Genomic DNA, 26,302 nt, shown 5'->3' on the forward strand with positions numbered 1-26,302 from the left:
CCCAGCTCCTCATTACGGGCAAGCAATTCAGAGTTAAGGCAGGCAAGGTCTGATTCGAAGTCTCTCCAAGCATCAGAAATTTGGGATTTTGCAGAGTCCCTTTTTGACTGAAGAAGCCTCAAGGCGAAGTCATCCTTAGTCTTCGCCTCTTGAGCATGGCGAATGGCATCGTGGAACTCAAGGACGTCACTCTCGAGAATCTCCATGTCGTTGTGCAAAGAGTGGGAGTAGCCTTCCAACTGCTCTAGTAGTACCTCTAACTCCTTCTTTCTCTCTGCCAGAATCTCTAGCTCCGATTGGTCCACCCACCATTTTTTGAAAGTGAGCTTGGGCGACGTAGCATAGTTTTCGCTGCTCTCTAACCTCTTCCTCAAGGCAGGCTTGATCCGTTAAGATCCATGTTGCCAAACCATTAATGTCCTATAAAATTTAAAAAACAATAAAAAAAGGGCACTCAAGTGAGAAACCACATAAGAACTTGTAAAGAAAAGGGAGAGCAAGTAAATTGATGGTGAAACGTCAGAAAGCCAATCTTTAAAGCAGTTGGCTATTTGGGTGGTGGCCTCAACTTGGGCATTGGTGGAGGAAGAGGAGACGCCACCACTAGCCTCCGCGCCAAAGACCTCTTCAGGGTTAGGAACTTCCCCAAACAAGAAAGTCTGGTCGATCCTTGGCATTGAATCCACCATCCCTTCTGGGGGACCTCTGAAGCTTGCAGATGGGAGGGAGGTCCTAGTATAGGCCAAGTTTACCTCAATTATGTGAATTTCTTCTCCCAGTGCACCACCCCATCCCTCATGAAGAAGGGATTCAATATCTTTGCTAAAGGATAGGGCGAAGAGAAGAGGAAGTGAGAGGCACTCACTGCTGCTGGGCAACGAGGGAGTATTATCCCCAGAGACAGTGATTGGTGAAGTCTCAGGGAGGGATGAATTGGTGTCCATCTCATCGCCTCTATCTTCATGGCAAGGTGGTGTGGTAGGGGGTGGGAGCTTTATCTGCCCTGTCAATAGGCAGAATACTCACTATCCCTTCGCAAACACTCTCAGGTCAAACTGGGGCGTGATCTCCCACCATAGGTAGATGAATCTCCTCGCCCATGTCAGAATTCAGATTGAGGGCAGCCTCAACTTCAGGGTCCAACTTGCCCTCCCTCACCAGGTTGTCAAAGATGGGGAATTTGAAAATGGGGTTGGACGCCAGGGTGCGCACCTGTTGGGGGGTCAAGCTCGAAAGTGGCAGCCAGATCTAATAGGGCCAAGTTCTCCAAGCCCTCAACATCTCCCAGTCCAAGAGAATGCAGCCACTTAGAAGACCTGCCAGCCCTAGGAATATAGGCAGTGGCTGGCGGGGTAAGTGCCTAGGCGTGGTCACCTTCTAAAGGCGCTAGGGTCTTCTTTTGCTTAGGTGCAGGAGGAGAGGTGGTCTTAGCACGGGCCCTTTTCTTTTGCCTCTTTTCTTCTTTTTCTTTCTCTTTTGTTTCTTTTGTTTCTTTCTTTTTCTTCTTCTCTTTATTCTTTTTATTTCTTTTTCTCTTCGCCTTTTTCCTCTTTAGAGGGCCTGTTCTTTTCCTTCTTCTCCTGCGTGGCTTGGCCATCTTTCTTTCCTTTTTCTGAATGCTTGCTAAAGTTAGGATGGGGAATTGTGGTAAAAATCATGAACGAGCGCCCTTGAACATGGGAGCGGTTGGGGGACATCAGGAACTGATCAATATGGCTGGGCATCAGTAAGAAGTCCATCCAAAGCTGGTTGGGGTGAGCCTGAACCCAAAAGCAGATGGTTTTGATTCGGGCCAGCTCCCCAATTGATAAAGGCTCATGTTCGCCCACAAGCTCTTACATCAAGAAGGACACCCCAGATTGCCCTAACTGGAAAATCCCTTAAAAGAGCTTCAGAGGCAAGAAACTCCTAACCCTAGCCAGTGATAAAGAACCTACTTGTCTGGTTCTTGGCATTTGAATGCTGAGTCTTGAATTGAGCCAACGTTTGCCCTTTTTCCTTCTTACAAAAGCTAGCAACGTTGCCCTTAGTGGCAGGCCTCACATTGTAAAAAGACAAAAATTTCCTAGTCAAGTTGGGGTAAATGTCCCCGAGGGATTCCAAAACCATACGAAAAACCATGCAGGCGTAGAGAAAGAGCCTCAGTGCGAAGGGATGGAGTTAGGTGCCAAGCCCAGCAAATCCAAAATGTCGTGAAGGGGGCGACAGAAATGAAGTCTTAGTCCATGAGACAAAAAGGAAGTGGTTAGGGTAACTTTACCGATGAACCCTTTGTCGTCGCAGCACCCAGATGAAGGAACTTCTAGCACCGTGTCTTCAGGGATGCGGAATTCATCCCTAATTGCTGGAAAATGTTTCTGTCTCAATGCAGAATGCCACCCATACCCATCAAAGACTGGGGTTTCTGGAGTAGGGGAAGGTTGCTTAGAGTTGTCGCCGAATTCAGCCATGGAATCTTGGGAAGAAATATGGTAAGGAAATAACTAAGACACGGTGGGTAGATGCCAAGAAGCAAGAACAGGGACTAGCATGGGCGAGAATGAGAATAGGGAAAGACAGTAAAGGAAAGAATGATCAAGATCATGTAGAGAGTTATTTAAAATGGGTGAATAAAAAATGCCAGCCATAGGCATCATGACCTGACACAGGAGCATATAGGTAATCGTCACACGGAATCTTTACCGATGCAACGTTAATAGTCAACTAATAGCATTGGCTGATTGGCGTCTCCTTTTCAAACACATGACTACTATACCGTTTAAATATATTTTTTTCTTTACTCATTATCATTCTTTCTTTTTTTGTTGAAGATGATCACATTTTTCAAGTAGATTTTTTAATGATCATAATTTATTAACGATGGAATATACAAGCTAATCACAACCTGTCACCATAAAAGAATTGAACCCGAGTTACACATACATAAATATGTTACTCCAGAAATAGTATTTGGAGGGCCCATTTTATATTTAAGCCCAGTATAAAAGTTCTTTATAAGCAGGCTCGAACTGAAAGTCCCAATAGGGATTTGCACACTACACGCCACTTTATTCAGGAAGAAGAAAGTCTCATGCATGTACGTGACTGTTTCAATTACGTAGAGATGGTCTAAATCGATAAACAAAGTAAAGGATAAACACATCACATGACAATAATCTCATATAAGGATGATCTAGTCTAACAGGCACTCTCTATATATACTAGGTAACTCCAAAAATGAAGGATCTTCTAAATTCTAGATTTTTGAGAGATATATTGTAATGACTTAAGCATTGGAGTATTCTTAGGTGCATCACACTGGAGTTTTCTTAATATTTGCATATGAACGGTTGCATAGGCGGTGGTGGGACAAGTCCTTGACATTGGTGTCATCTGTGAGATCTGGATTTGGTCTCTTGTCAAATTCAATAGATGATGTTTCTTGGTCTGCTCCTTTGATAACGAATTTATATAAGAGTTTGAAAACAAAATGAAAATCAAGAAAGTAGGTATCGAAATGTCTATTATTTCAAATTTTATGGATTTCAAGGTGACTAATGATAAGCCAGCTTTAATCCAAGTAAATGAATTGTATTACTTATCGTTGGTGGTCTTAAATCAATGGGAATTGATATTGCTGAAAACTTCTTGGGGGAAACAATTGTTAATAAATTGCCTCAGCATGGAATGATTACAAGAGGAAGATTAAGCTTGATGATAGAAAATATTTTTTAGAATCTCTTCAACTTCATTTACGTGTGGAAGAAGATTCTAGAAATAGAGACAGAAAAGATGATTCTTCTTAAATGAAAATAAAGGTTAATGTTATTGATGTTAACAAAAACAAGCAGAAGAAATAATTTCATACAACGAACGATAAAAAGTTCAAGAAAAATGGCCTAACCCCAAATATCAAAACAATAAGAAAAAGAAATCATTTTTTTGTTTGTTTGTAGCAAGCAAGGGCATTGTTCCTGTGAAGGGAGGAAAACGCCAAGCCCATACTTAGGCCCAACCCACAAGGCCATGATTTGGGATAGGAAGGGAAATAAATAGGAGACAAGGGGACAATGGGAGAAGGCAAGTGGCAACAGAGGTAAAAGGAAGTCAGAAAGGAAGTGGAAAAAAGGAAGGCAGCTTAGACACGCAAAGACACTCAGGCACGCAAGGGAGACCGATCACCTCATTGTAGGCTGGCATGCACAGTGAAAGGCAGAATAAAAGTAAGGACCAAGGGAAGGGCTAGGGACTTTAGATTCTCTCCTTCTTCAACCTCTCAAGAAAGAGCTCCAAGGAAACTTCTACACATCTATAGCTTTCCTTATATAGTGAGAGATGAGAGGCCATGAGAGACTGTAAACGAGCACATTATAATGGAATCTCCCCTCCCAAAACCTTTGTGGATGTAGGCCAAGTGCCGAACCATATGAATCCATGTGTCTACTTCTTGTATTTTCCCTACATTTATTTCCTTACACCGCCATTAGTGTATGCACTGATACCATACGTGCCATGCCGGAACATCACCTGGGGCACCAAACGAAGCCGTTCAAGGTTTGGATTGCCCCAATGGACTGGGAATGACTCTTTCTCGCATTTCAGCCTATTGTACAATTTTTACAGCATCGATAGTGGTATCATCTGTGGGATATAATTTTTCCTCTTTGTCTGAGGTGGGAGGAGGAGGATTTCTCAGCATGCAAAATAATACTGGACAAATAGATGACATTCTCCTAGATGAGTATTCTTAATTCTTTTAACTTTTACATTTATGATAAATGTGCGAGAAATGGATGAAGAAGGATTAAATTTTTTCCTCAGCCAGATGAGAGACCAAACACCTTCCCACTACACTTGTCTCACTCTAAACGGTATTGCATGACAAACATGATTCATTCACGAGGCGCTCTGTTCAGGCACACATGCTTCTGAGCCATTGCACTTCCCCCTGCTCGGAACTGTTCACTTGCTCAACAGTGCACGTACCGAGCAGGGCACTCACACAAGGGCACTGTGTGCTCACATAGTTCATGTACCAAGCATGCATGACACGTATAGTGCCATGCAGCATCACACAAGGGCCCTCGTGCACCTGAACGAGGCACGTGCTGATTATGCATGGCACATACGGTTTCATGCATGGCATGTAATGTAATGTGGGTGTGTTTGGAACCCAAAAGCCCCTAGTGACCTGGCGGTGGCCACCAACTCGACCGTTGGCAGTTTCTGCTTGGCGCAAGTGGCTTCCACCCAATAGGCAGGGCCCAGCAGTTGGACCGTGCACCGTGATGCACGGTAGTATGCGCTAAGACAGGTGTCAAGGCACTAAGTCTTGGCCCAGGGAGAGGGGATGTGCTGGCAATCACCATGTGAACCGCCAGAGCTATTTGTCCCTCTGAGACCATCTACTATAGCCTAGCACAGCAGAGGCATCTCTGTGTAGCCATAAGCACGGGAAGGTATAGGGCTAAAGCCCTTTCAGCCCAATCACATTGTGGCTCAGTAGGGGTGTTGGCTGTCACCATACGAACCGCCAACGCCGTCTGTCCCCTCTGAGACCATCTGCGGCAGCATAGCACAACGGAGGCCTCTCCATGTAGCCACAAGCACGGGAAGGCACAACTTCGGCCTAGTCATGTCACAGCTCGGTGAGGATGCTGATAGTCATCAGGTTACCCCCTCGACTCAGCCACACCTTTGTAGGACTCAGAATGGTGGTGCCACTCAGCTCGGCCACCTAGCACGGGCTCGGGAAGTCTCGTCCACTTGGAATCCACCTAGCACGGGCTCGGGAAGCCTTCTCCACTTGGAATCTTTCTATGCGAGGTCACTAACTTGGGTGCCATGCAATGGCTCTGAAACTCTCCTCCACGTCTACACAAGGTCACCCACTCTGGAACATTGCCCAGGTCAGCTCGGGGCTTCACAGGGTCATTAGCCTCAACTGTAATCATTTGCAATGGTAAGAAAAAACCTAAAACCATCATATGAAGTGATTGAAAAAGGCCCTCAGATATCACAATGAATTAGTTAAAAAATAGAACTAGTAGTAGAAGAACTTAAAGGAAAATGGAGTCTTTTCTATATAACAAGTGGACAAACATCACAATGAGTATTATTTGTATTTGCAAAACAGAAAATATCAAAAGCTAAAGCATGCAATCTAGAGTTAGAAATATGTCCAAGTTGACACTGCTAAAGATAAGAATTGTTTGTAACATCATTACAATGAGAAACTAGAAGTGAATTACAAGAAATAGAACTGCCTAAAACTTACAGTAAATGATATAAACCTTGAGAATGTTTAGCCACTCCAATCATCCTCCAATTGAAGAGGTCCTGAGTATAGTAAAAACCATGTAAGAAAATTAGAAAACAAGATAATTGAGTAGTTAACTTGCTAATTGAGACAAGATTAAAGGTAAATGTAGGAACATAAAGAACATCAATTAAGACTAAAGAATCAGAAAGTCTAATCGTGCCTTTATGTGTAACTTGAATGCAAGAATCATTAGGTAATTTCACAAATATATTGACAGGGATCGGTGGTGAGGTAAAAAATGAAATAGAACTAATCATATGATCAGTTGCCCCAGAATCATGAATCCAAGACTGTTGATGAAAAGCAGAAAGTACTGAAGGATGAGAAATATTAGTAATGGATATACTTGAAAAGGATTGTGCAGGAGAAGTTGATGGTGCAGTGGAGCTGGGAGGAAGTGTACTTGCTTGATTCACATAGGAAACATTAGTTTGGTTTTGGAGAAATGTAAGAAGTTGTTGACATTGCTCTTGAGAAAAAAGGGAAAGTTGAAACCATAATCAAATCTGAAACAAATTGGCTAGCAGTGGCCTGATTAAGGTTTCGTAATTTGGCCTTATACCATGGTGGATAACCATGGATCTTATAATATTTGTAAATTTTATGGTGTGACAAGCCACAATGGGTACAATAAGGCCTATCCTTACGAGGGGCCGATGGCTTACCATTTCTAGATCCAAAACAAAGCCCTTCATTTGACTAGAATCACGACTAGTCAATAGAACAACAGACTCCTTAGAAGATAAAGAGTCAAAAGCAATTTCTCGTTGATTTCCTCTAGAAGAATAAGATAAAAGATTTTATTAATTGGAGGAAAATGGTCATAGAGCAAGATCTGACTGCGTAAATGAGCATAAGACTCATTAAGCCCCATAAAAAATTGCAAGACATAATCCTCTTATTGATAATCAACAATCCGTTTGATAGCTCCATAGGAACAAGGAGGCAGAGGATGAAAATGAATCATTTCTTTCCAAAAAATTTTCAAACATGTAAAATAAGAACTTACAAAGATATTTTCTTGTAGTAAAGAAGCAATAGCCTTCCAGATTTAGAAGATACGAGGCCAATTGCTTTATGCAAATCCTTTCTTCAAGTCATTTCACATCTCTTTTGCAGAATCGATGCAAAGGATCGAGGATGCGATTTCTTTGGACAAAGCATTAAGCAGCCAATAAAGAACAACAGTATTATAACGAATCCAAGCGTGATACATAGGATCACTCTCATAGGGTTTCCGCAAAGCACCATCGACAAAACAGAGTTTGTTTTTGACAATAAGGGCCATGGACATGGATTTGTTCCATGTGAGAAAGTTATTGTCAGTGAGGAGTTGGGAGATGAGCATTGCACGGGGATGATCTCCACTCTGAAGATAATATGGATTCGAATAGTCCACAAAAGAATGAATAGTGGAAGGATTAGGATTGGTAGAAGACGGTTCGTCGGTGGGATTGGTCATAACAACACTTCATTGGTCTAGCATTAAGGTTTCATTTGATACCATGATAAGAGGGAAACTAAGACGGAGAATCGAGAGAGTTTGGGAGAAAACTCTAGAATATTTTCATTAAACTAAATATGTATTTACAAAAAGTATTTATATACTAAGGTAAAAACTAACTAAAGCACATGCTAGTTTATAGAGTGCATGAGTGCAGAGGTGATTTAAATAAAACTTATACAATATATGATAATAATAGGTTTGGAGTTGATTTTTAAAAATATAAAATCGGTATATACCAGTTTAATCTTAGGATTTGTACAAAATTGAACTAAACCGGTTCTAAAATTGCTATTATTTTTATAAATTACTCAACAAAATTGCCCTTAATTTAAATTATAATTATATAAAAAGTTATAAAAAAATTATGTTTCTGTCATTTTTCTTTTTTATATAATTTCTTCTGTGGATGTGGTCCTCGTTATACATCTACAATTACAACTTCCTCACGTCTTCTTCAGCAACTATGCTGTTTGGCGGTTTTGTTTTGGTCCGCTCCGACCCACTGTTTTGTTTTCTTGCATAAATAATAACTAAGGTAGTTAAAATAAATTAATGGCTGGCTTTTACAAGTCAGTTGTCAAGAAACGTGTCCGAGACCCAGATGATACTTCATCATCATCATCTGTCCAGACTCTCCCACACCTCACGTTCCATGGCCCGAACAAACCACCACGCTAAATGTCGATAACGCCCTTCCAACCATATTAGTAATGAAACAATGTTATTGATCCTCATTTTAATTATCGAATATCTCAATTATATTTTTTCATGTCTAATAATTAATCTTAAAAGTAATAATTACAAATCTTAGATGCCAAACCATCATTAATGAATTAGTTAATTAATTATTACAGGGGCCTCTACCGTAATTATGCAAAAGAAGGGGGGTAAATATAGGAAACGAAGCAGATATTCCAACCTGCCGTTGTAACGTCCCCACTCCACCATTCCGACAACATATCGAATCTATCCATCGATATCCTTGTGAAACTTGTGTGAATTCGGTGGCATCATCTTCTCCACACACGTGTCGATAAATAACTGACTATCTTCTGGAAAACACCAGCCAATTGGGGAGCTAACTTCTAACTAGAACAGTACGTCTCGAAAAAACCAATAAATGAAAATTTCACAATTGCGATTTTATCCCTCTAGAACATTGTCAGAATCTAGAAGGAAATCTCCATTTTACTAATTTAACCCCGTTTGATATAAAGGGAATTTGGACAACCTATTTTTGGTGAAAAATGCATTGTGAAGCTGAATTTAGTGGGATTGCCCAAATTTAAAAAAAAAAAAAAAAAAAACAGAAATATTCCTTTTATAATTATACCACATAAAACTATTAATATTCATAATATTCTTTTCATATGCATTAAGAAAGTACATAAAAGATATATAAGATATGATTTTTTTATTTATTTTAAATTAAATGTGACTATTTATCAAAAAATCCTTGCATAACTTATTTATTTGAGACTTGTATATAATATTACTTATCAAATTTCTTAAAATATTTTTTGCTATACATAAAATGGATTTGAAATGAAATATCATCTATTATATATATGTTTGCCAATTATAAGCAGTTAAGTATGTTCTAATCACTCGAATATCATATTATGAATTTGGTAAAAAATAATGTATTTTACGTAATTTTTATTATCAAATAATTATAAGAAATTATTGATTATTAGGCACTCTTAAAATATAGATAAGGTGTTACTCTCATCTTTTTAGATATTGTCTTATTAATTATTATTCTTTTAATAATATGAGAGGTGTGGCTACTATGCCACCTGGAGCATGCTGCTAGACTTGCTGTCTAGTTATTTTTTTAATCTTTTTCACATTTTTTTAATTATTAAATAAAAAATATATAAATATACTTAAAATTATTTTTTTAATTATTTAAAAAAAAAACTTACAATCAAGTGGAGCAAAATGCTCCAGGTGGCATAATATGACATCATATCATAGGTTATGAATACAAAGATATAGATGTCAATTGGCCGCCATAAAAATGGCAATTTGGTCAACTCAAATTTTTTCAATGCAGAATGTCAAGGGTGGAATGGGTAACTTTAGTTGATAAAGAAATGGCGAGAGTTGCCGCGTAAATATTCAGAATACGAACCAACAGTGACCATAGACCTTTCCTCTGGGCCTCTATAAATTTGCCGTCAACGACCCCCAACTTCCCCCAAGTTTCTCTCGCTTTCTCTCCAGTTTTCTTGCCTGGAAAATTCTCTTTCCAACCGCAGTTTCTTTTTCTCTTGGTAGTACTAGAATCCGTATCCCCAGAAAATGAAGAAACCAGGATTCGTTGCCGCCTCAGTGGCCGCAGCTTCTGCTACGGCCATCTCTGCTTCGTCTTGCTCTTCTTCCTCCAACTGTACTCAACAGGTAAACCTTAATCTTATTTCTGGGGTCTTCTTCTTCCTGTCACTCATTGATTCTAAGTTGGGTTTCTTCAACTTTATTTGTTCTTTTGGGTTCTTCCTTGTTTGGTTTCCAAGAAAACCAAGGCCTGGCAAATTGAGGTTTGACTTGTTTCTCTGATTTCACACTAAAGCCTATGGCTCTATATAATTCCCAAATTTTCTTTTCATTTTTCTTTCCTTTACTTTCTTGACGACCAAAGAATTTAATTTTCATCTAGTTTTTCCCCTTTCATTAGGATTTAATTTCTTTGCCATTTATTTCTCATATCTAATCGCAAGACTAATTTTTGTTCTTTATTCTCTCCTTGATTCTTTAGGAGGCTGAAATGAAACAAAACCAAGAAAATCAAAGGTCACCTCCGACTGAGAAATTTGCGCCGAGGTTTGATGGTCTAAGATTCATTGAAACCCTGGTCACTGCCCACAGATAAGCTTGTTCCTCAAGTTTCTTCCTTTCGAGAGGAAGGATTAGATTGGATAATTTCTACTGATTGCAGCTTTCTCCACGGGTCTCGCGTTTCCATGGTCACAGTACTACCATCTCCACTTGTCCTTTACTCTTTAGAAATGGCCATTATGGGGGTAATTTTTAACCTTTTTTTCCCGGGTTTTAAATTGAGGAAAAGATTTACTGTAGTATTTCAGTTGTGGTGCCTCTTATTTTTGGTTCAAATCTGCAACTTCCCTTGTTTATAAATCTCCGTCTCTCTGTGAATCACATGTAACCCTTTCTTTCTTCGCAGCAGTGTTTTCAGTTTTTGTTTTGCTTTAGAGGGAAAGTACAGATTTTCCTCTGATAAGTAATTTTTAGTAATTAATTCCCAGCTGCAAAAATTTGAAAACGAAAATTGATTGGCTATCAAAACAAAATAATATTTGCAAATTCATTTATTTTGTTGACGTATGTCGTCTTTATATTATCTTTATAAAAGGGTATACTAATAAGATTGGTCAAGTAGTGTACACGTGCTAAAGTGCAGTAAATTGTATATAGCACCTTGACGACAGCAATTAGATTAATGTCAACAAAGAACAGATTGGAATTGTTAAATATGGTATCAAGCTTGTGCTTGAATTCATCACCCTTTATAATTTTCTGGGTGCATTTCCTGATTCAAATTGTCAAAGTTCTTTCCTGTTTGATTTTGTCTTAGGCGGTAGATTACATTATTCAGAATCAAATTCACCAATGATTTAGATTTCTGCTTTGTCTTTTTGGTCCTTTTTTCAAAGATACAAGAATCTCCAACCCGACAACTAGTGCTACCTTGAATAGGCTCTCTAGAAAGAAGAGATGAGATGCCTCTTCGGCCAAAGATGCATTGTGATAAGACAGATATTTAAAAAAAAATAAAAAAAACTCCCATAATGCCAAAACAATTCATGCGGTACCTAAAAATCAAGTCCCCCTCGCAGGCACGGAGTAACAACCCCCAAACTTTTTTTTTGTTGGCTAGATTTGATTAATTGAGGGTGGAGCTCTAACAAAATCTTGAAAATATACCCTAAAACTGAGGAGAAAAAAATTTCATGTAAAACTGACTCGGAATACGTATTGTATAAGACGATGTAAAAGACATGTATTTCACATTCAATGCACCCAATAATTGATATTAAAGATGAGATAAAGATCATTAGATAAAGAAAGGACTCGATATGACATGCAACTATGGCGGCGCTTGGAGTCCAATCACGGTAAGCATTGGCGGAGGAACCCCTCAATTGATTTGAAAAGCGTTGTCAACCACTAAGTTGGAACGGATCAGAATACAGCACCACTTGGTTGTAAATGTGCAAGTTGCTTGCACATGCTATGTGATAGTATATTCTACACACAACCACCCTTCCCTACAAACAAGGCCGGTTGGCGCCGAAAATGATGTCACTACCTTGTATACCTTTCCATGTGACTGGGATGTTGATTTTCTTTTTTGCCTTTTTTCGTTTCTTTCGGTGAACGAATTCTCTCACTTCCCTTTCATGCCTTTTCTGTCACTATGCAAAGAAAATGCTCAGACCTTTAATCACAATAAGCAGAACCGAGGGATCTTTTTATACTTCATTTTCTCACTCTTCCCTATTTGATAGGAAGATAAATGCTAGTGAAAGTAGTGGAAATGAAAATAGAGTGGCATAAATGAAAGTATCTTTGCCCCTAATCATTATCATACAACTATCTTTCGTCAAAATAAAACCCAGAAATAATTTCCCGACGTTTATATATATAAATATATATATATGCTATTTTTTATTCAATAATTCATAAATAGTGCCAACTACTGTAATATCCAGTCAAAGTGGTCCTTGCTTAAGAATACTATAAATTATCAGAAATCGTAGCACATGATTCTTGCATATATATATTTAAATGAAAGCCGTGCACCATTAATTTTGAAGATCAGGTGCACCAACTCTGTATGGATGTCACGTACCGTTCCGTTCTGGAGGCCCATACCAATTGGGAAAAGACATCACTCAATATTAATCATATCGATGATAACCACCGGAGGTTACGTCTCAAAACTCAAAAGTAATCAAGTGCACACGCTTGTCAATTGACCCAAAAAGATAATGATATTGTAATGTGCTCAGGACTTTTAAATTGCACAAACCAGACCAGTTTTACCCAGTCCAGGTGCTCGATTTAATTTTCTAGTATATATCCAGATTCCAGAACGGGAAATCTAATAAACCGACCTTCCAATGCTCAGAACAAATAAACTAATTATGTCTTCATATATCTCTCCGAGGAGAAATTAAATTAGACTCTTGTTTACAAGATGAGAAATCCAGCGAAAGTAGTTCAAAGCTCTTCTATGAATGTCACACTCAAACAGGCTCACAGTTATGTGTGCACAAACAATCAGGTTATGTTACAGGTGTTTTAGGATGGAGGATTTGGGGGAACTATATTTTAGGATGGAGGATCATAGATCAATAAATACAGGTAGAACGGTTATACAGATTGTCCCTCAGAACCAATGGAAGAATAAGATTAGCAAGCAAGCTGTGATCATTACCAATGTGGGCTGTGTAGCAGCCATATGACCTCCATTTCTCTTCTCTTTGGGTTCCTCTACATTGGTGGAATTCAAGCTGTCCTTCACTTGCACAGGTTTGTAGACAGGCCCGGAGGGTATTTTCCATATATAGAGGTTGATGTAGCTGAACATGGTTGAAACACAATATGTTGTCAAGTCTGTTAACGTCATGTTTTGTATACCTTTGGGCCGGGTTCCAGCAACTCGGATTTTCAGTCTTTCACTTACACACTTGGAGAAAACATAGAGAGTTGGAGGCCTTGATAGAGGCTGAGGAGTCTCCGATACTTAAATTAGTATTTCCTTAGTAGTTTGTACAAGAGTGTAGAGAAATCAGAAAGAGTTTTTTATACTTAGGGATTGACTTTCATACTAGGTTTCTGAGGGGAAAATACCTTGTCTTAGGGAGCATATGTCCCCTCAACTGTTTACTTAGTTAGAATCCTTTAATGTGGCATGGCTTCTAAGTTGACTTAATTAATGCGGTGTTGAGTCTTGGGATAGACGTCATTAATACGGCGTAACTTCCTGACCTCTTTATCTTGTGGGCGCACAACATTAAGTTTTTCCATGCTTGCTGTTAGAAGATCAAGGGCTCTCCAAAATAAATAAATAAATAAATAAAAACAATTAAAACAAGCATTGGTTTGATTCATAAAATTTATTGTCTTAAAGATTGCCTAAAGTTTATAATTCAAAAGAATCATTCAAGATCAATCAAGTCTAAAAGTTAATTCAAAACTCAATTATACCGCATTATTCATCCTCACATTCATGTATACCTATCATTCTCACTTCATCATTAGCTCCCCAGATGATTTTATACAAACAAGTAAATAAATAATGTATCTCTAAAAACTCCACAGGCTTTCTTTTTAAATCACTCTCCACTAATGTAGAACAAGAACTATCACCAGAGATCAATATGTTTTTATTAAACTTGTAATGTAAGGCTAGGGTGAGGGCTACAAGGAAAAGGTAGGATTCAAACAAGGCAAGATAACTTAAGTTTGAACACCAACAAAACAATAGAGCATTCTCACTTCTAACACAAGCATCTTTTCTCAATCATTGTGAATCACTCCATATACCTCTCTTTTTTGTACTTTCACGAATCTCTCTATTTACCCCTCTATTTGGCACGTTGGACTCTCTCTCTCTCTCTCTCTAAAAAAACAAACCATACTTTTTTTTATTGCCTTTGTGGATAACTCTCGTCGGCCTTATCTTGTCAGCTACACATTATACGAGTTGACTTTTCACACCCCCAAACTTATGATTTTGATAAGATGGCTATAATTAACTTTACTTGTAGACCTTCTACCTCTCTCTTTCATGCTCTTATGAGTCTGTAACTTTGTGTAAATTTAGTTATCTTGAAATGTAAGGAAATCAGTATTTAAGCTCAAATAGGGTAGGGAATATGAGGTTTACAAGAAAGAAAAACATAAGGCCAAAATATAATTCAATAAAGCTCAAAAGGGTAACTAGGGATAAAGATAATAAATTGGTAAGCTTGAAAGACTCAATCGGTCCAAAGAATACCTTAATCATTTCCCCAGTAATATTCTATCTAAGATTTCGCCTCGAGTGTAATAAAAGAAGCTCTAGAGTAAGTTGAGACCATACAAATCTACAAAATTCATATAAACTTTCTCTATGTATGCAAAACAGTTAATAATCACCATAAGCATTCATTGAATAGAGAAAATATCAAATTAAGCACGATCAAGTAAATAATTAATAACTAGACTTAAGCAATGAGAATTTTCCTAAAAATTATAATCAATTTCAATCATATTCTTATCATAGACTTTTTATTCATCAAACCATATTGTTGTTGTTGTTATTATTATTATTATTATTATTACTACTACTACTACTAGCCTATAACCCGCACAATGTGTAGGCTTTTATTTTATTAAAATTTTAATTTATTATTTTGTGATAGAATTATAGATGATGGTTTGAGATCTTTAAATATTAGTACTTGTATGATTTTATTTTTCATGTCCATAAAAGTTACATAAAGCCTCCTATATAATTTAAATTTTAATTACTTCCCTGATATATAAAAAAATTGTTAATACCAATTGTTGACTATAAAGTCTAAAACCATATAATAGACACTTGTGCTAACTAAAATCATAGTGGAAGTAATGAATAAAAAAAATGATAAATTAATGTTACCAAATATTTGAGCAAATTAGAATCTTAAACATATCATTAGATTTTTTTTTTTTTTACAACTCAAACAATGACAGACTCATTGTTGTAGGCATGAAGACTTGATCCATCAAAACACTGATTCATTGCTCTATTTAAAGCCTATATCTAAACTTATTGAAATCCATTTTTAACAAATACTAATTACATACAAACATATTGAACGCAATAAAATACAAAAGATTTCAAATCCATACTCAACATGACCCTGATGTAACGATGTGCAAAGTCTATTCAATGATATCGGTAAATTATACAAAATCAAAGTACAATATTTATCTAATGTGACACTCAATTAGAGATTTTTTCACAATTATTTGAAGAAAAAACTGAAGGTAAAACAATGCTGCCTTTAACAATGTAAAACATCGGTGAAATACAAAAATCAAATGATGTATTTTGATGGCTTTACAGGCTTTGCCCATTTGAAGTTCAAACTCAAGGCACCATTTCAAATATGAATACCACTTTAGAATGAGATGTCATCTAACAGTATTGTTTCAAACGCATGTGGCAAACATGAATCTTTATTAGACATGGTTGCCAATTAGTGAAGAAAGTAGGAGAAAAAAATACTGGAATAATCTTAAGAAATGGCCTCACACCATCAAATCACCTATCATCCTATTTACCTAGAAAAAATAAAATAAACCCAAGTCAAACATAATTATGAAAAATTGATCATAGATATATTAATGATTGAACTAAAACATGCTCTTTAACATGTAGAAAGAAAGCCCAAAAAAGAAAGGGTGAATGAAAATGTCATTAAAATGCTAAAATGATTTTGTAGACTCCATAAATCAATGAAATGAATGAAAAATGACACTTACTCAGTTACTTGTACTTTCACGGTGTGGTCTACATTTGTGGGAAAAAAAAATATGACAAAGATGATTGACTGAGTGTGTGAGAAAGGTAAGGAGTGCACGAAAACTAAAATAAAAACCATCACCCAATATGAGAAACAGACAAAAATGGTGTTTATATGGTGTTATGGGGGACAAACATTGCATATAAATATTTATGTTGGATCAAAACATCTTCCTGGTTCAAAAGGTCATAGAAGCACTACTTTGTGTTTGTCTTTCCGATTTGCACCATTACACCTCGTTGGGAATTTGTTTTGCAGGTTCGAAAGGTTTTTTACTAAAAGTTTGAAACCACACAATGCATCTTAAGCCTATTAATGCGAGGTTAATGCCACAATATTCCAATCGTATTCCTCCTAAATTATTCTTCTAACTTCTGATATTTCTCTTGACATGGTTGGGTGGTGGCTTACAGTGGCTGTCCAAGTCGTCGGTGTGCTTTTGATGGAGGTGGTGCTCTGAACGGAGTGATCATATTAGCTTTGGGCTTCACACGTCGTCCTCTATTTTTGGCTGGAAGAATAGAGGTTGCATGTTGTTATCTCTTCATGCATGTGGATCTCAGCAACCACTCTCTGGAAACCTGAAGCCATGTGCACGCCTATGCTTGCTAGTCCCTCAGCTATCAAAGCCAATACCCCTTCATGCAGCACCTTGAATGGTTGTTTAATTTCAACCTAGCATGCATAAAATTCGTAAAAAGATCACCAATTCTGTCTATGTCTTCAAACAAATATGCAAAATTAAAATGGAAAGAAAGAAACAAATGATTGAAGAGGGAAGAGGGGGGGGGGGGGGAGCAGGGGATCGGAGAACAGTGACGAGGTGTTGACTTGACAACAAATTTCGATAACTTGAAGATGACCGGTTACATTATATGGGGTTAAGTGTCCAATATTGAATCCGATGGTGTGAAGCGGGGCATCCAAAAACCCAGTCTTGGAAGATCCAGAGACACGAAGCGAATGGAACTTTGGGCAGACCAGAGAGGATTGAAATCTGACCGTACCTATTTAATGAAAATCAATCAGAAACGAACTGGGGATTTCTTTTCCTTTCCAAAAAATTATATGTTTGCCTTGTCCCGTAATATGAAAGAAGAAAAGGATAAAAATAAAAATCCTTACCTTTCGCCTAACAGTGAGGAGGCACCTTCCGTTAGCGTCCATAAGAACGATTTCACCCCTTTATATTAGACCGAGTAATGTTGTATGAATGCCAACTCAAAAGTTAAAACTTGGCTTTTATATAATTAAATATATTATTATTATTATTATTTGAAATAAATAAAAATAAAATAAATTCCCTTCCCCTAAACTTAAATATCACATTGTCCTCAATGGAAAAGAGGAAGAAAAACAAAATAAGAGGATGAGAGAAGGTAAGAGATGCTCCACTGATTTTTTATTTTTTTATTTTTCATCCAATTGAATATTTTCCTTGAAGGTGCAGCTGTGTACTCCATGGAGATCTCCCTGGTCTCTTCATTCCTTCAAGATGGAAAGCAAACGAATAAGATTAAACAAAAATAAAATTTAAACAGAAAAATAAAAACTTGGGTTGCCTCCAAAGCGCTTTATTTAAAGTCCATAGCTAGAATTTATCCTCTCATCATTTCTCATTGGTGAGATCGATGGAAAATTTTTCCGAGTTAAAGTCTCCATCCACATAGGATTTTAATCTTTGTCCATTTACTTTAAATGTTCATTTTGTCTTGTGATGGACTTCAACTGCCTCATAGGGAAAGACACGGGTCACCACAAATAGTCCCGACCATCAAAAGCGCAGCTTTCATGAGAAAAGTTAAAGTTTTGAGTTAAATAATAAAACTTTCTGCTCGAGTTCAAATTCCCTTATCAGAATATGCTTTTCCATAAACGAGTCAATAAGGGAACATCTCAATCCGTGTTTTGAATGTTGTTCGAAAGGCCCATAGCACATCATCTAACCTTCTTGCCCAATCTGTTTGAGAGATACTCACAGTCTTTTCCAGTATGCACTTTATCTCTCGATTAGATACCTTGACCTAGCCACTCATTTGAGAATGGTATAGTGTCGCCCGTGATGGATAACTCCATACTTAGTTTGTAGCGTTTCAAATTGGCGATTGGAAAAATACTTCCCGCCATCACTGATTATGGCCCTCAGAGTGTCGAATCGGGAAAAGATGTTCTTCCGCAAGAAAATCACTATGACCCTCGGATCATTGGTTGGCAAGGCGACCTCTTCTACCCATTTGGAGACATAATCTAAAGCCACCAAAATAAATTTATTAGAATATGGGGATGGAAAAGGACCCATGAAATCTATACCCCAAATATCAAATAATTCAATCACTAAAATCTTATTTAAAGGCATCTCATGTTTCCTAGAAATATTGGCAAACCTTTGACAATAATCACATAAATTAACAAAATTAAAAGATTTTTTAAAAATAGTCAGCCAATAAAAGCCGCATTGTAAAACTTTCGCTGTCGTTTTTGCTCCACCAAAGTGGCCGTTTGCTTCCAATGAGTGGCAGTGTCTGAGTATGCTCTCCATCTCCTCCTAGGGCACACATCTTCTAATTATATGATCCGTGCAATGCTACTATAGAACAAGTTCCTCCCAAAAATAATATTTAAAGTCGGAGAAGAACTTCTTTTGTTGATATTTCATCTCGGCCGATAGAATTCTTGACACCAAATAATATACCATGTTGGTATACCATGGAACGACTTGTATAGGCATCAATTGCTCGTCTGGGAAGGTCTCATTAATTGAAAATTTCTCCTTCCCAGCCACCTCTTTAAACTTGAGACGAGATAAGTGGTCAGCAACTATGTTCTCAATACATTTCTTATCTTTTATTTCCAAATCGAACTCTTGTAAGAGCAAAATTCATCTTAACAGTCTCGGTTTGGCATCCCTCTTCGACAACAAGTATTTAAGAGCAGAATGATCGGTGTAGATGACTACTTTCAACCCTACCAAATAAGAACGAAATTTGTCCAAGGAAAATATCACCACTAATAGTTCTTTTTTAGTAGTGGCATAATTAAGTTAGGATTCTGTTAAAGTCCTACTTGCATAATAAATAACATGAAAATTTTTATCTTTTCTCTGACCCAAAACAACCACTATAACATAGTAACTAGCATCACACATTAATTCAAAAAGTAAATTCCAATCTGATGACACAATTATAGGTGCTGAAATTAATTTCTTTTTCAGAGTTTCAAAAGCATGCAAGCATTTATTTGAAAATTCAAATTGAGTGTCTTTAATCAATAAATTGCATAGAGGTTTAGTAATTTGGAAAAAAAAAAATCCTTAATAAACCGAGGGTAGAACCTAGCATGTCCTAAGAAACTTCTCACACCCTTCACATTGGTTGGTGGTGGGAGTTTGTCGATTACTTCTATCTTTGCTCGGTCAACTTCAATTCCCTTGAAGGAAATTTAGTGGCCAAGCACTATCCCCTCCTTGACCATTAAGTGGCATTTTTTCCAATTCAAAACTAGATTGCTCTCCTCACATCTCTACAAAACTGAAGATAAGTTAGACAAACAATTGTCAAAAGAATACCCAAAAATTGAAAAGTCATCCATGAAGATTTCTAAAATTCTTTCCACTATGTTCGAGAAGATGGACATCATTCATCTTTGGAATGTGGCTGGCGCATTGCAAAGGCCAAAAGGCATTCGCCTATATGCAAATGTTCCATACAAACAAGTGAAAGTGGTTTTCTCTTAATCTTCCGGTGCAATGACTATTTGATTATAACCGGAATATCCATTTGGAAAACAGTAGTAAGCATGGCCCACAAGTCTTTATAGCATGTGATCAATAAAAGGTAATGGGAAATGGTCTTTCCGAGTTGCATCATTAAGTCTTCTATAATCTATGCATACTCGCCATCCCATGATCGTCCTCATCAGTATAAGTTCATTGTTTTCATTCTTGATCACAATTATCCCACCTTTCTTTGGGACGACTTGTACCAGACTTACCCATGTATTTTTTTAGATCGGATAGATAATCTCGGCATCTAACAGCTTCAACACTTCTTTATGCACCACTTTTTGCATGGATGGATTCAATCTCCTTTAGGGTTGGACAATCATTTTAAAATTATCATTTGATATCTGAGATGGCCCAACCCAAGGCCATCTTATGTTCCCGCAAGACTCTCAGCAACTTCTCCTTCTCTACATTACTCAAGGAACTGTTAATAATAACTGGAAAACTGGAGTCCTGGAGTCTTGGCCTAGGAAAGCATACCTCAAATTTAATGGAAGCAGTTTGAGCTCAAGCTTGGGTGGTTCCTTACTTGGAGATGTTGACTGAGATGAATTTAACTCTTCTACTTTCAGTTTTATTGAAGGAGGAAAGGATGGTGTAGCTTCCAAATGTTGCTCACATTTCCTAACCTCTTCTTCTTCAAATTCAATAGACGTAGAGTGAGTAAGACATGCCCCAAGTGGTAGCTTTGAAAATTCAACTCCATAAGTCTTGTTGGTCATGACCTCGTCTCGGTTGCTTATTTGGAAATAAGAATGTATCTCAAAAGGGAATTATATAGATTTAAATAAATCAAAAGTGACTTTCTCCTCACCGACCTTCAAAATGAGTTTCCGTTACTGGACATCAATTAAGGTTCTCCCCATCACAAGGAAAGGTCGGCCCAATATCAAAGGGATCTCCTCGTCCTCCTCCATATCAAGTACAACAAAGTTAGCCAAGAAGATGAACTTATCAACTTTCACCAGTATGTTCTCAATGAGTCCTCTCGGGTATTTAATAGATCTGTTCGCCAACTGTAGAGAGATGGTGGTTGGCTTTGCTTCTCCAAGACCCAGTTTCCTGAAAACAAAGAGAGACATTAGATTAATATTTGCCCCTAAGTTGCATAAAACTTTATCAAAATAGGAATTTCCTATAGTGTAAGGGATCGTGAAACTCCCTAGATCTTTCAACGTAGGCGGCAACTTCTTTTGTAAAATTTCACTGCTCTCCTCGATTAGCATCATAGTCTCATGCTCTTTCAATTTCCACTTGTTTGATAATATATCCTTCAAAAATTTAGCAAATTTAGGCATTTTCTCTAAGGCTTCAATGAGAGGAATATTAATATGCAATTTCTTAAATATACTCAGAAATTTAGAGAACTGATTATCAATCTTATTTTTTCTTAATCTTTGTGGAAAAGGAATTGGTGGATCTTAAATTGAAGGATAATGAGTTTTAGATGTAAATTCCCTGGATTTCTTGGGTTTTGAAGCCCCTTTATTCTCCTTAGTCTTCTTAACTTACTTGTAGGCCACTTCCTGCTCTACTTCCTTCATCTTGGACTTGGCCTCCCCATGCCTGCTCGGTACTTGCTGCTTGTGGCTGCTCATATGTTCGCCCACTTCTCAAGTCTATTGCCTTGACACGTTCTTTTGGATTGGTCATAGTGTTACTTGGCAAGGTCCATATGGTTCTCTCGGTAAGCATGTTTGAGAGCTGACCGATTTACACCTCAAGATTACGGATTGAAGCCGAGTTATTTTGGATCACCATATTAGTCTTTTGCATGTACTGCATAAACATATCCTCAAGCATTAGTTTCTTGTCTTGCTTTGGAAACTGTTGAGGTGGTCTAGCCGACCCTTGGTTATTGTTCCATGAAAAGTTGGGGTGATTTCTCCATTTGGGATTGGACATGTTTGAATAAGGATTGTTTTGACATTGGAAATTGAACACGTAATGGGCTTGTTCATAACTTGGTTGGGCAAAAGGATTCCACACTTGGCAATCTCCACTTGAATGATTTCCTACACAATGATCACAAAAAACATTAGTTTGAATAACATTAACGTTTATCTTACCTAGTTATTTGGAAGACTGCAATTGCAAACATAGAGTCAAGCTCAACTACGTTGGTTGTCTTCCTTGGCATTGCTCTCTCTATGGCCCACTAATAATTGTTAGACGCCAACCCTTCCAGGAGCTCATAGGTTGCTTCGTGCTTCTTATTCATTAAAGCTCCTCTTGCGGCTTTATCAACCATGGATCTATTCGTAGCTCCCAAACCATTGTAAAATGTTTGGACTTGAAGCTATGCTGGGAGATCGTGATAAAGACACTTGCGCAACAGATCTTTGTATTTTTCCCATGCTTCATACAAAGATTCACCCTCAAATTGGGTGAAGGTAGTAATATCATTCCTTAGCTTCGCTATCTTGGCCAGGGGGTAATATTTCGCTAAAAAATTTTGTGCCAACTACTCCCAACTAGTGATGATGCTAGGTGGTAAAGAGTTCAACTAGGCCTTCGGTTTATCCCTGAGTGAAAAAGGAAAAAGTCTCAATCTAATAAGCATCATCCGTCACTCCATTATGTTTAAAAGTATCACAAACTTCCAAGAAATTTGCAACATGGACATTAGGATCTTCTTGTGACAGCCTTCCAAACTGAATAGTTTGTCATATCATTTGAATTATCACTAGCTTAATCTCAAAATTATTAGCTTGTATAGCCTCCTTATGCTAGATGTAGCCTCATTAACCGAGGGCAAAGCATAGTCCCTTAAAGCTTTATTATATTGGTCAGCCATGGTGAATGCAGCTGTGGTAGCCTCTTGCTTCTTCCTTTTATTGATTCTACATAAAGTTCTTTCAATCTCAAGATTATTAAGTGTGGGCTCTAATGGTTTAGATCAAGGCATACACTTCTAAATCCTAAAATAGAAAGAGAAGGAAAGCAAAATTGAGGCCTATTTAAACAAATATCTATAAGTGTATAGAATCGTAACAAGTAGTAAATTGTTTTAAAGAAAATGAATTTAAAACCCACAGAGATAAATTATGCTATTAGGTACTGAAATTTACTAAATTAATTACTATTTGAAAAATCAAAATTCAAATAATAGCTTATCTAAATTAATCTGAAGAAAAGAGCGTTAAAATTAATATTGTAAAGATAATAAGAATAGACTTAGAGCGTTTGATTTTAGGGGTGATAGGGTCAATTGAATTGCAGTGTTCACTCATATAAAGTGAAGAACGTCTTCAAAAATAAATTGATAAAAATAGGATCTTTGTTAGACACTACGGATTTAGGCAATCCATGGAGTCTGAAAATGTGGTTCATAAATAATTCTGCCACTATGAAGGCAATGTATGGATGGGCTAGGGGAATGAAGTGAGCAAACTTTGTAAAACGATCCACCTCCACCATAATCACATCAAGGCCTTTAGACTTAGGCAACCCTTCTATGAAACCAATAGAAATGTCAGTCCAAGCTTGTTCTAGAATCGACAAAGGCTACAATAAGCCTGTTGGAAGTGTTGTCTCATACTTGACCTACTGGCAGGTTTCACATTCCCTCACCAATTTTTTAATGTCTTTTTACATGCCCCTCCTAAAGAAATCCCTTTTAGCCCTTTGGTAAGTCATCAAGTACCTCAAATGGCCCCCAACTGGATCATCATGAATAAAGTGCAACAGTTGGTTTTAAAAGCTGATTCAGGCACTATGAGAATTCTCCCCTTCTTAAGAATCAAGCTTTGCTGGATGTTGTACCCCTTTGGCTGGTCATCAATGTTGATGGGCCTCAATTAAGTCACTGTAACTGATCTTCAACTTCTTGGCCCACTTAGGAGTGGGAAAAAAATGGCCACTTTGGGTGGCTTCTTGTGTCATTTCCCCTTGCATTTGTCTCGATAAAGCATCCGCCACTTTATTTTCTTTGCCTTTTTTATAAGTAATAATAAAATCATACCCCATAAGCTTACTCAACCACTTTTGTTGGGCCACTATACCCACCCTCTGTTCCAGCTGGAATTTAAAGGGCCTGCTAGTATGTTTTCACTGTGAATGATTGACCCAATAAATATGGCCTCCACTTTTGCATTGCTGTGACCAGTTCAAATAGTTCTTTTTTCATAGGTCGAAAGTGATGGGGCCCTCCCCTTTAGTGCCTTGCTCACATATGCTATGTGCTAGTTAAATTGCATCAAGATAGCTCCAACCCATCTCCTACTAGCATCACATTTCATAGTAAAAGGCTAAGAAAAATTAGACAGCCTAAGAACTAGCAGCTGTGTTATGGCTTCCTTGAGTTCTTGAAAGGCCTTGTCGGCTTCTTGAGTCCTCACAAAAGAATTCTTTCCCAACAATTGTGTAAGAGGTGCAGCAATGGCGCCATAATGCTTAATGACATTTCGGTAATAGCTCGTTAAGCCAAGGAAGTCTCTTAGGGACTTAACATTCTTTGTTCTTGGCCATTCTAACATAGCCAGCACCTTTGAGGAATCAATGCTAACTCCTTCAGCGGTTATTATGTGACCCAAATAATCAATCTTAGTAACTTTGAACCTTCACTTTGAGACCTTACCATATAACTCGTGCTCTTGCAAGTCTCCAACACCTTTTTATGGTGAATTAAATGGTTAGCCCAATAGCTATTATAAATTAAGATGTCAAAAAAAAAAAAAAAAAAAAAACCAGTACAAACTTCCTTAGGAATGGTCTAAAGATCTTATTCATAAGTCCTTGAAAGGTAGAAGGGGCATTTGTGAGGTCAAAAGGCATCACGAGGATATCAAATGACCCTTATGTGTCCTAAAGGCATTTTTCACTATATCCTCCTCAAGTGAACCAGTTTAGAAAAAATCACAGACCCATGTAATTTATCAAGTATTTCATCGATTACCAATATAGGAAACTTATCTTTCATTGGTTCCTTGTTTAGAGTTCGATAGTTGACACATAGTCGCCAACTACCAATGGCTTTACGAACCAATAATATCGGGGATGAGAAAGTGCTAGAACTATGTTGTATGACCCCTGAATGTAGCAAGTTAGCAACTATTTTCTCAATCTCAATTTTTTGAAAATGGGGGTACTGGTAAGGTCCTGTTGAGATTGGTTGGGTTTCCTATTTAGGAATGATGCTGTGATCCTTAGAACGAGGAGGGGGTAGTCCTTGGGGTGTGTTGTAAACCTAGTGAAAAGCTTTTAGAATTGTTTCAATTTTAAAGGGTTTTGAGGTTCATATCAGGGTCTTGTATTTCTTGTAATTGCAGGCATAATCCCTTTCCACAGTGCATAGAATGGAGTAGAGAGTTACTATTGTCTTCTAATGTTAGCCCTTCAAGAGTCAATCCTTTTAATATAATCCTTTCGGCACTATCCCCATATTCCATGATCAACTTCGAAAAGTTCCATATGATAAGCCTGAGAATTTGCAGCCAAGTCATCCCTAAAACAATATTACATCCACACAGTTTAGGTAAGTAAAAAGAGAGATTAAACTGTGTACCTTGGAGTTTAATGGGAGCATTGTTGCATTGGCCTTCCCCTTGTACAATATCACTATTAGCAATGTTGACATAAATGGCTCCTGATTCAACAATTGGTAGTCTTCTATTCTGAGCAATATAAGGGTCCATAAAACTGTTTGTGCTGCCTAAATCTACCAATACCACCACCTGCTCCCAACGTAAAATTCCAATGACTCTCATGGTTTGAGAGTTTGGAGTTCCCACCATAGTATCAACTTGCTCCAAGGCAAGTTTTGATACACTTCTTCTTTATCACCATCACACTCAATGTCAACAATATCAGCACTTTTTACAAGCTCCTCTTGTGTTTGTAATAGGTAATTTTTTGGAGATTTACACTAATGTGTTGGACTCCACTTATCATTATAGTGATAGTAGAGTCCTTTACGACGCTTCTCATCCATTGTTGTTGGGGAGATTTTTTTGTCTGGGGTATATACTTTCCAACTTTACTACCATTTTGCTAAACTGTCCAGTAGGGTTATGGTTAGTACCAGAAGGGGAAAATGTCTTAAGTTGATTTAACCTCTCATTCAAGATTTGCGATGTTTCTTCATAAGAGTCAACTTATCGTTGGAGTGTGTCTCGCTGATGTCTAGA

At 37.6% G+C, this 26,302-nt stretch overlaps 1 protein-coding gene, 1 long non-coding RNA gene, 1 other non-coding gene and 1 pseudogene across 3 annotated transcripts; 2 read left to right on the forward strand and 2 right to left on the reverse strand.

Annotated features, from left to right (window-relative positions):
- Positions 1-9,944: 9,944 nt before the first annotated feature.
- On the forward strand, positions 9,945-11,143 carry LOC122304671 (annotated as a pseudogene).
- Positions 11,144-16,567: 5,424 nt separating this feature from the next.
- Positions 16,568-17,434, reverse strand: LOC122305779. The gene is made up of 2 exons (XR_006241232.1): positions 17,264-17,434; positions 16,568-17,068 (listed from the first exon to the last, which is right to left on the reverse strand). It is a non-coding gene; the product is annotated as an uncharacterized LOC122305779 (long non-coding RNA).
- Positions 17,435-21,010: 3,576 nt separating this feature from the next.
- Positions 21,011-21,827, reverse strand: LOC122304672. The gene is made up of 2 exons (XM_043116931.1): positions 21,687-21,827; positions 21,011-21,514 (listed from the first exon to the last, which is right to left on the reverse strand). The coding sequence occupies exons 1-2, from the start codon at positions 21,825-21,827 to the stop codon at positions 21,011-21,013; spliced, it is 645 nt and encodes a 214-aa protein (XP_042972865.1).
- A 656-nt stretch (positions 21,828-22,483) lies between these two features.
- Positions 22,484-22,590, forward strand: LOC122305909. Its single transcript, XR_006241342.1, has one exon. It is a non-coding gene; the product is annotated as a small nucleolar RNA R71 (small nucleolar RNA).
- The last annotated feature ends 3,712 nt before the right edge of the window (positions 22,591-26,302 follow it).

This window comes from Carya illinoinensis, chromosome 3 (genome assembly GCF_018687715.1).
Source record: "Carya illinoinensis cultivar Pawnee chromosome 3, C.illinoinensisPawnee_v1, whole genome shotgun sequence".
In the NCBI taxonomy this organism is placed as follows: Eukaryota; Viridiplantae; Streptophyta; class Magnoliopsida; order Fagales; family Juglandaceae; genus Carya; species Carya illinoinensis.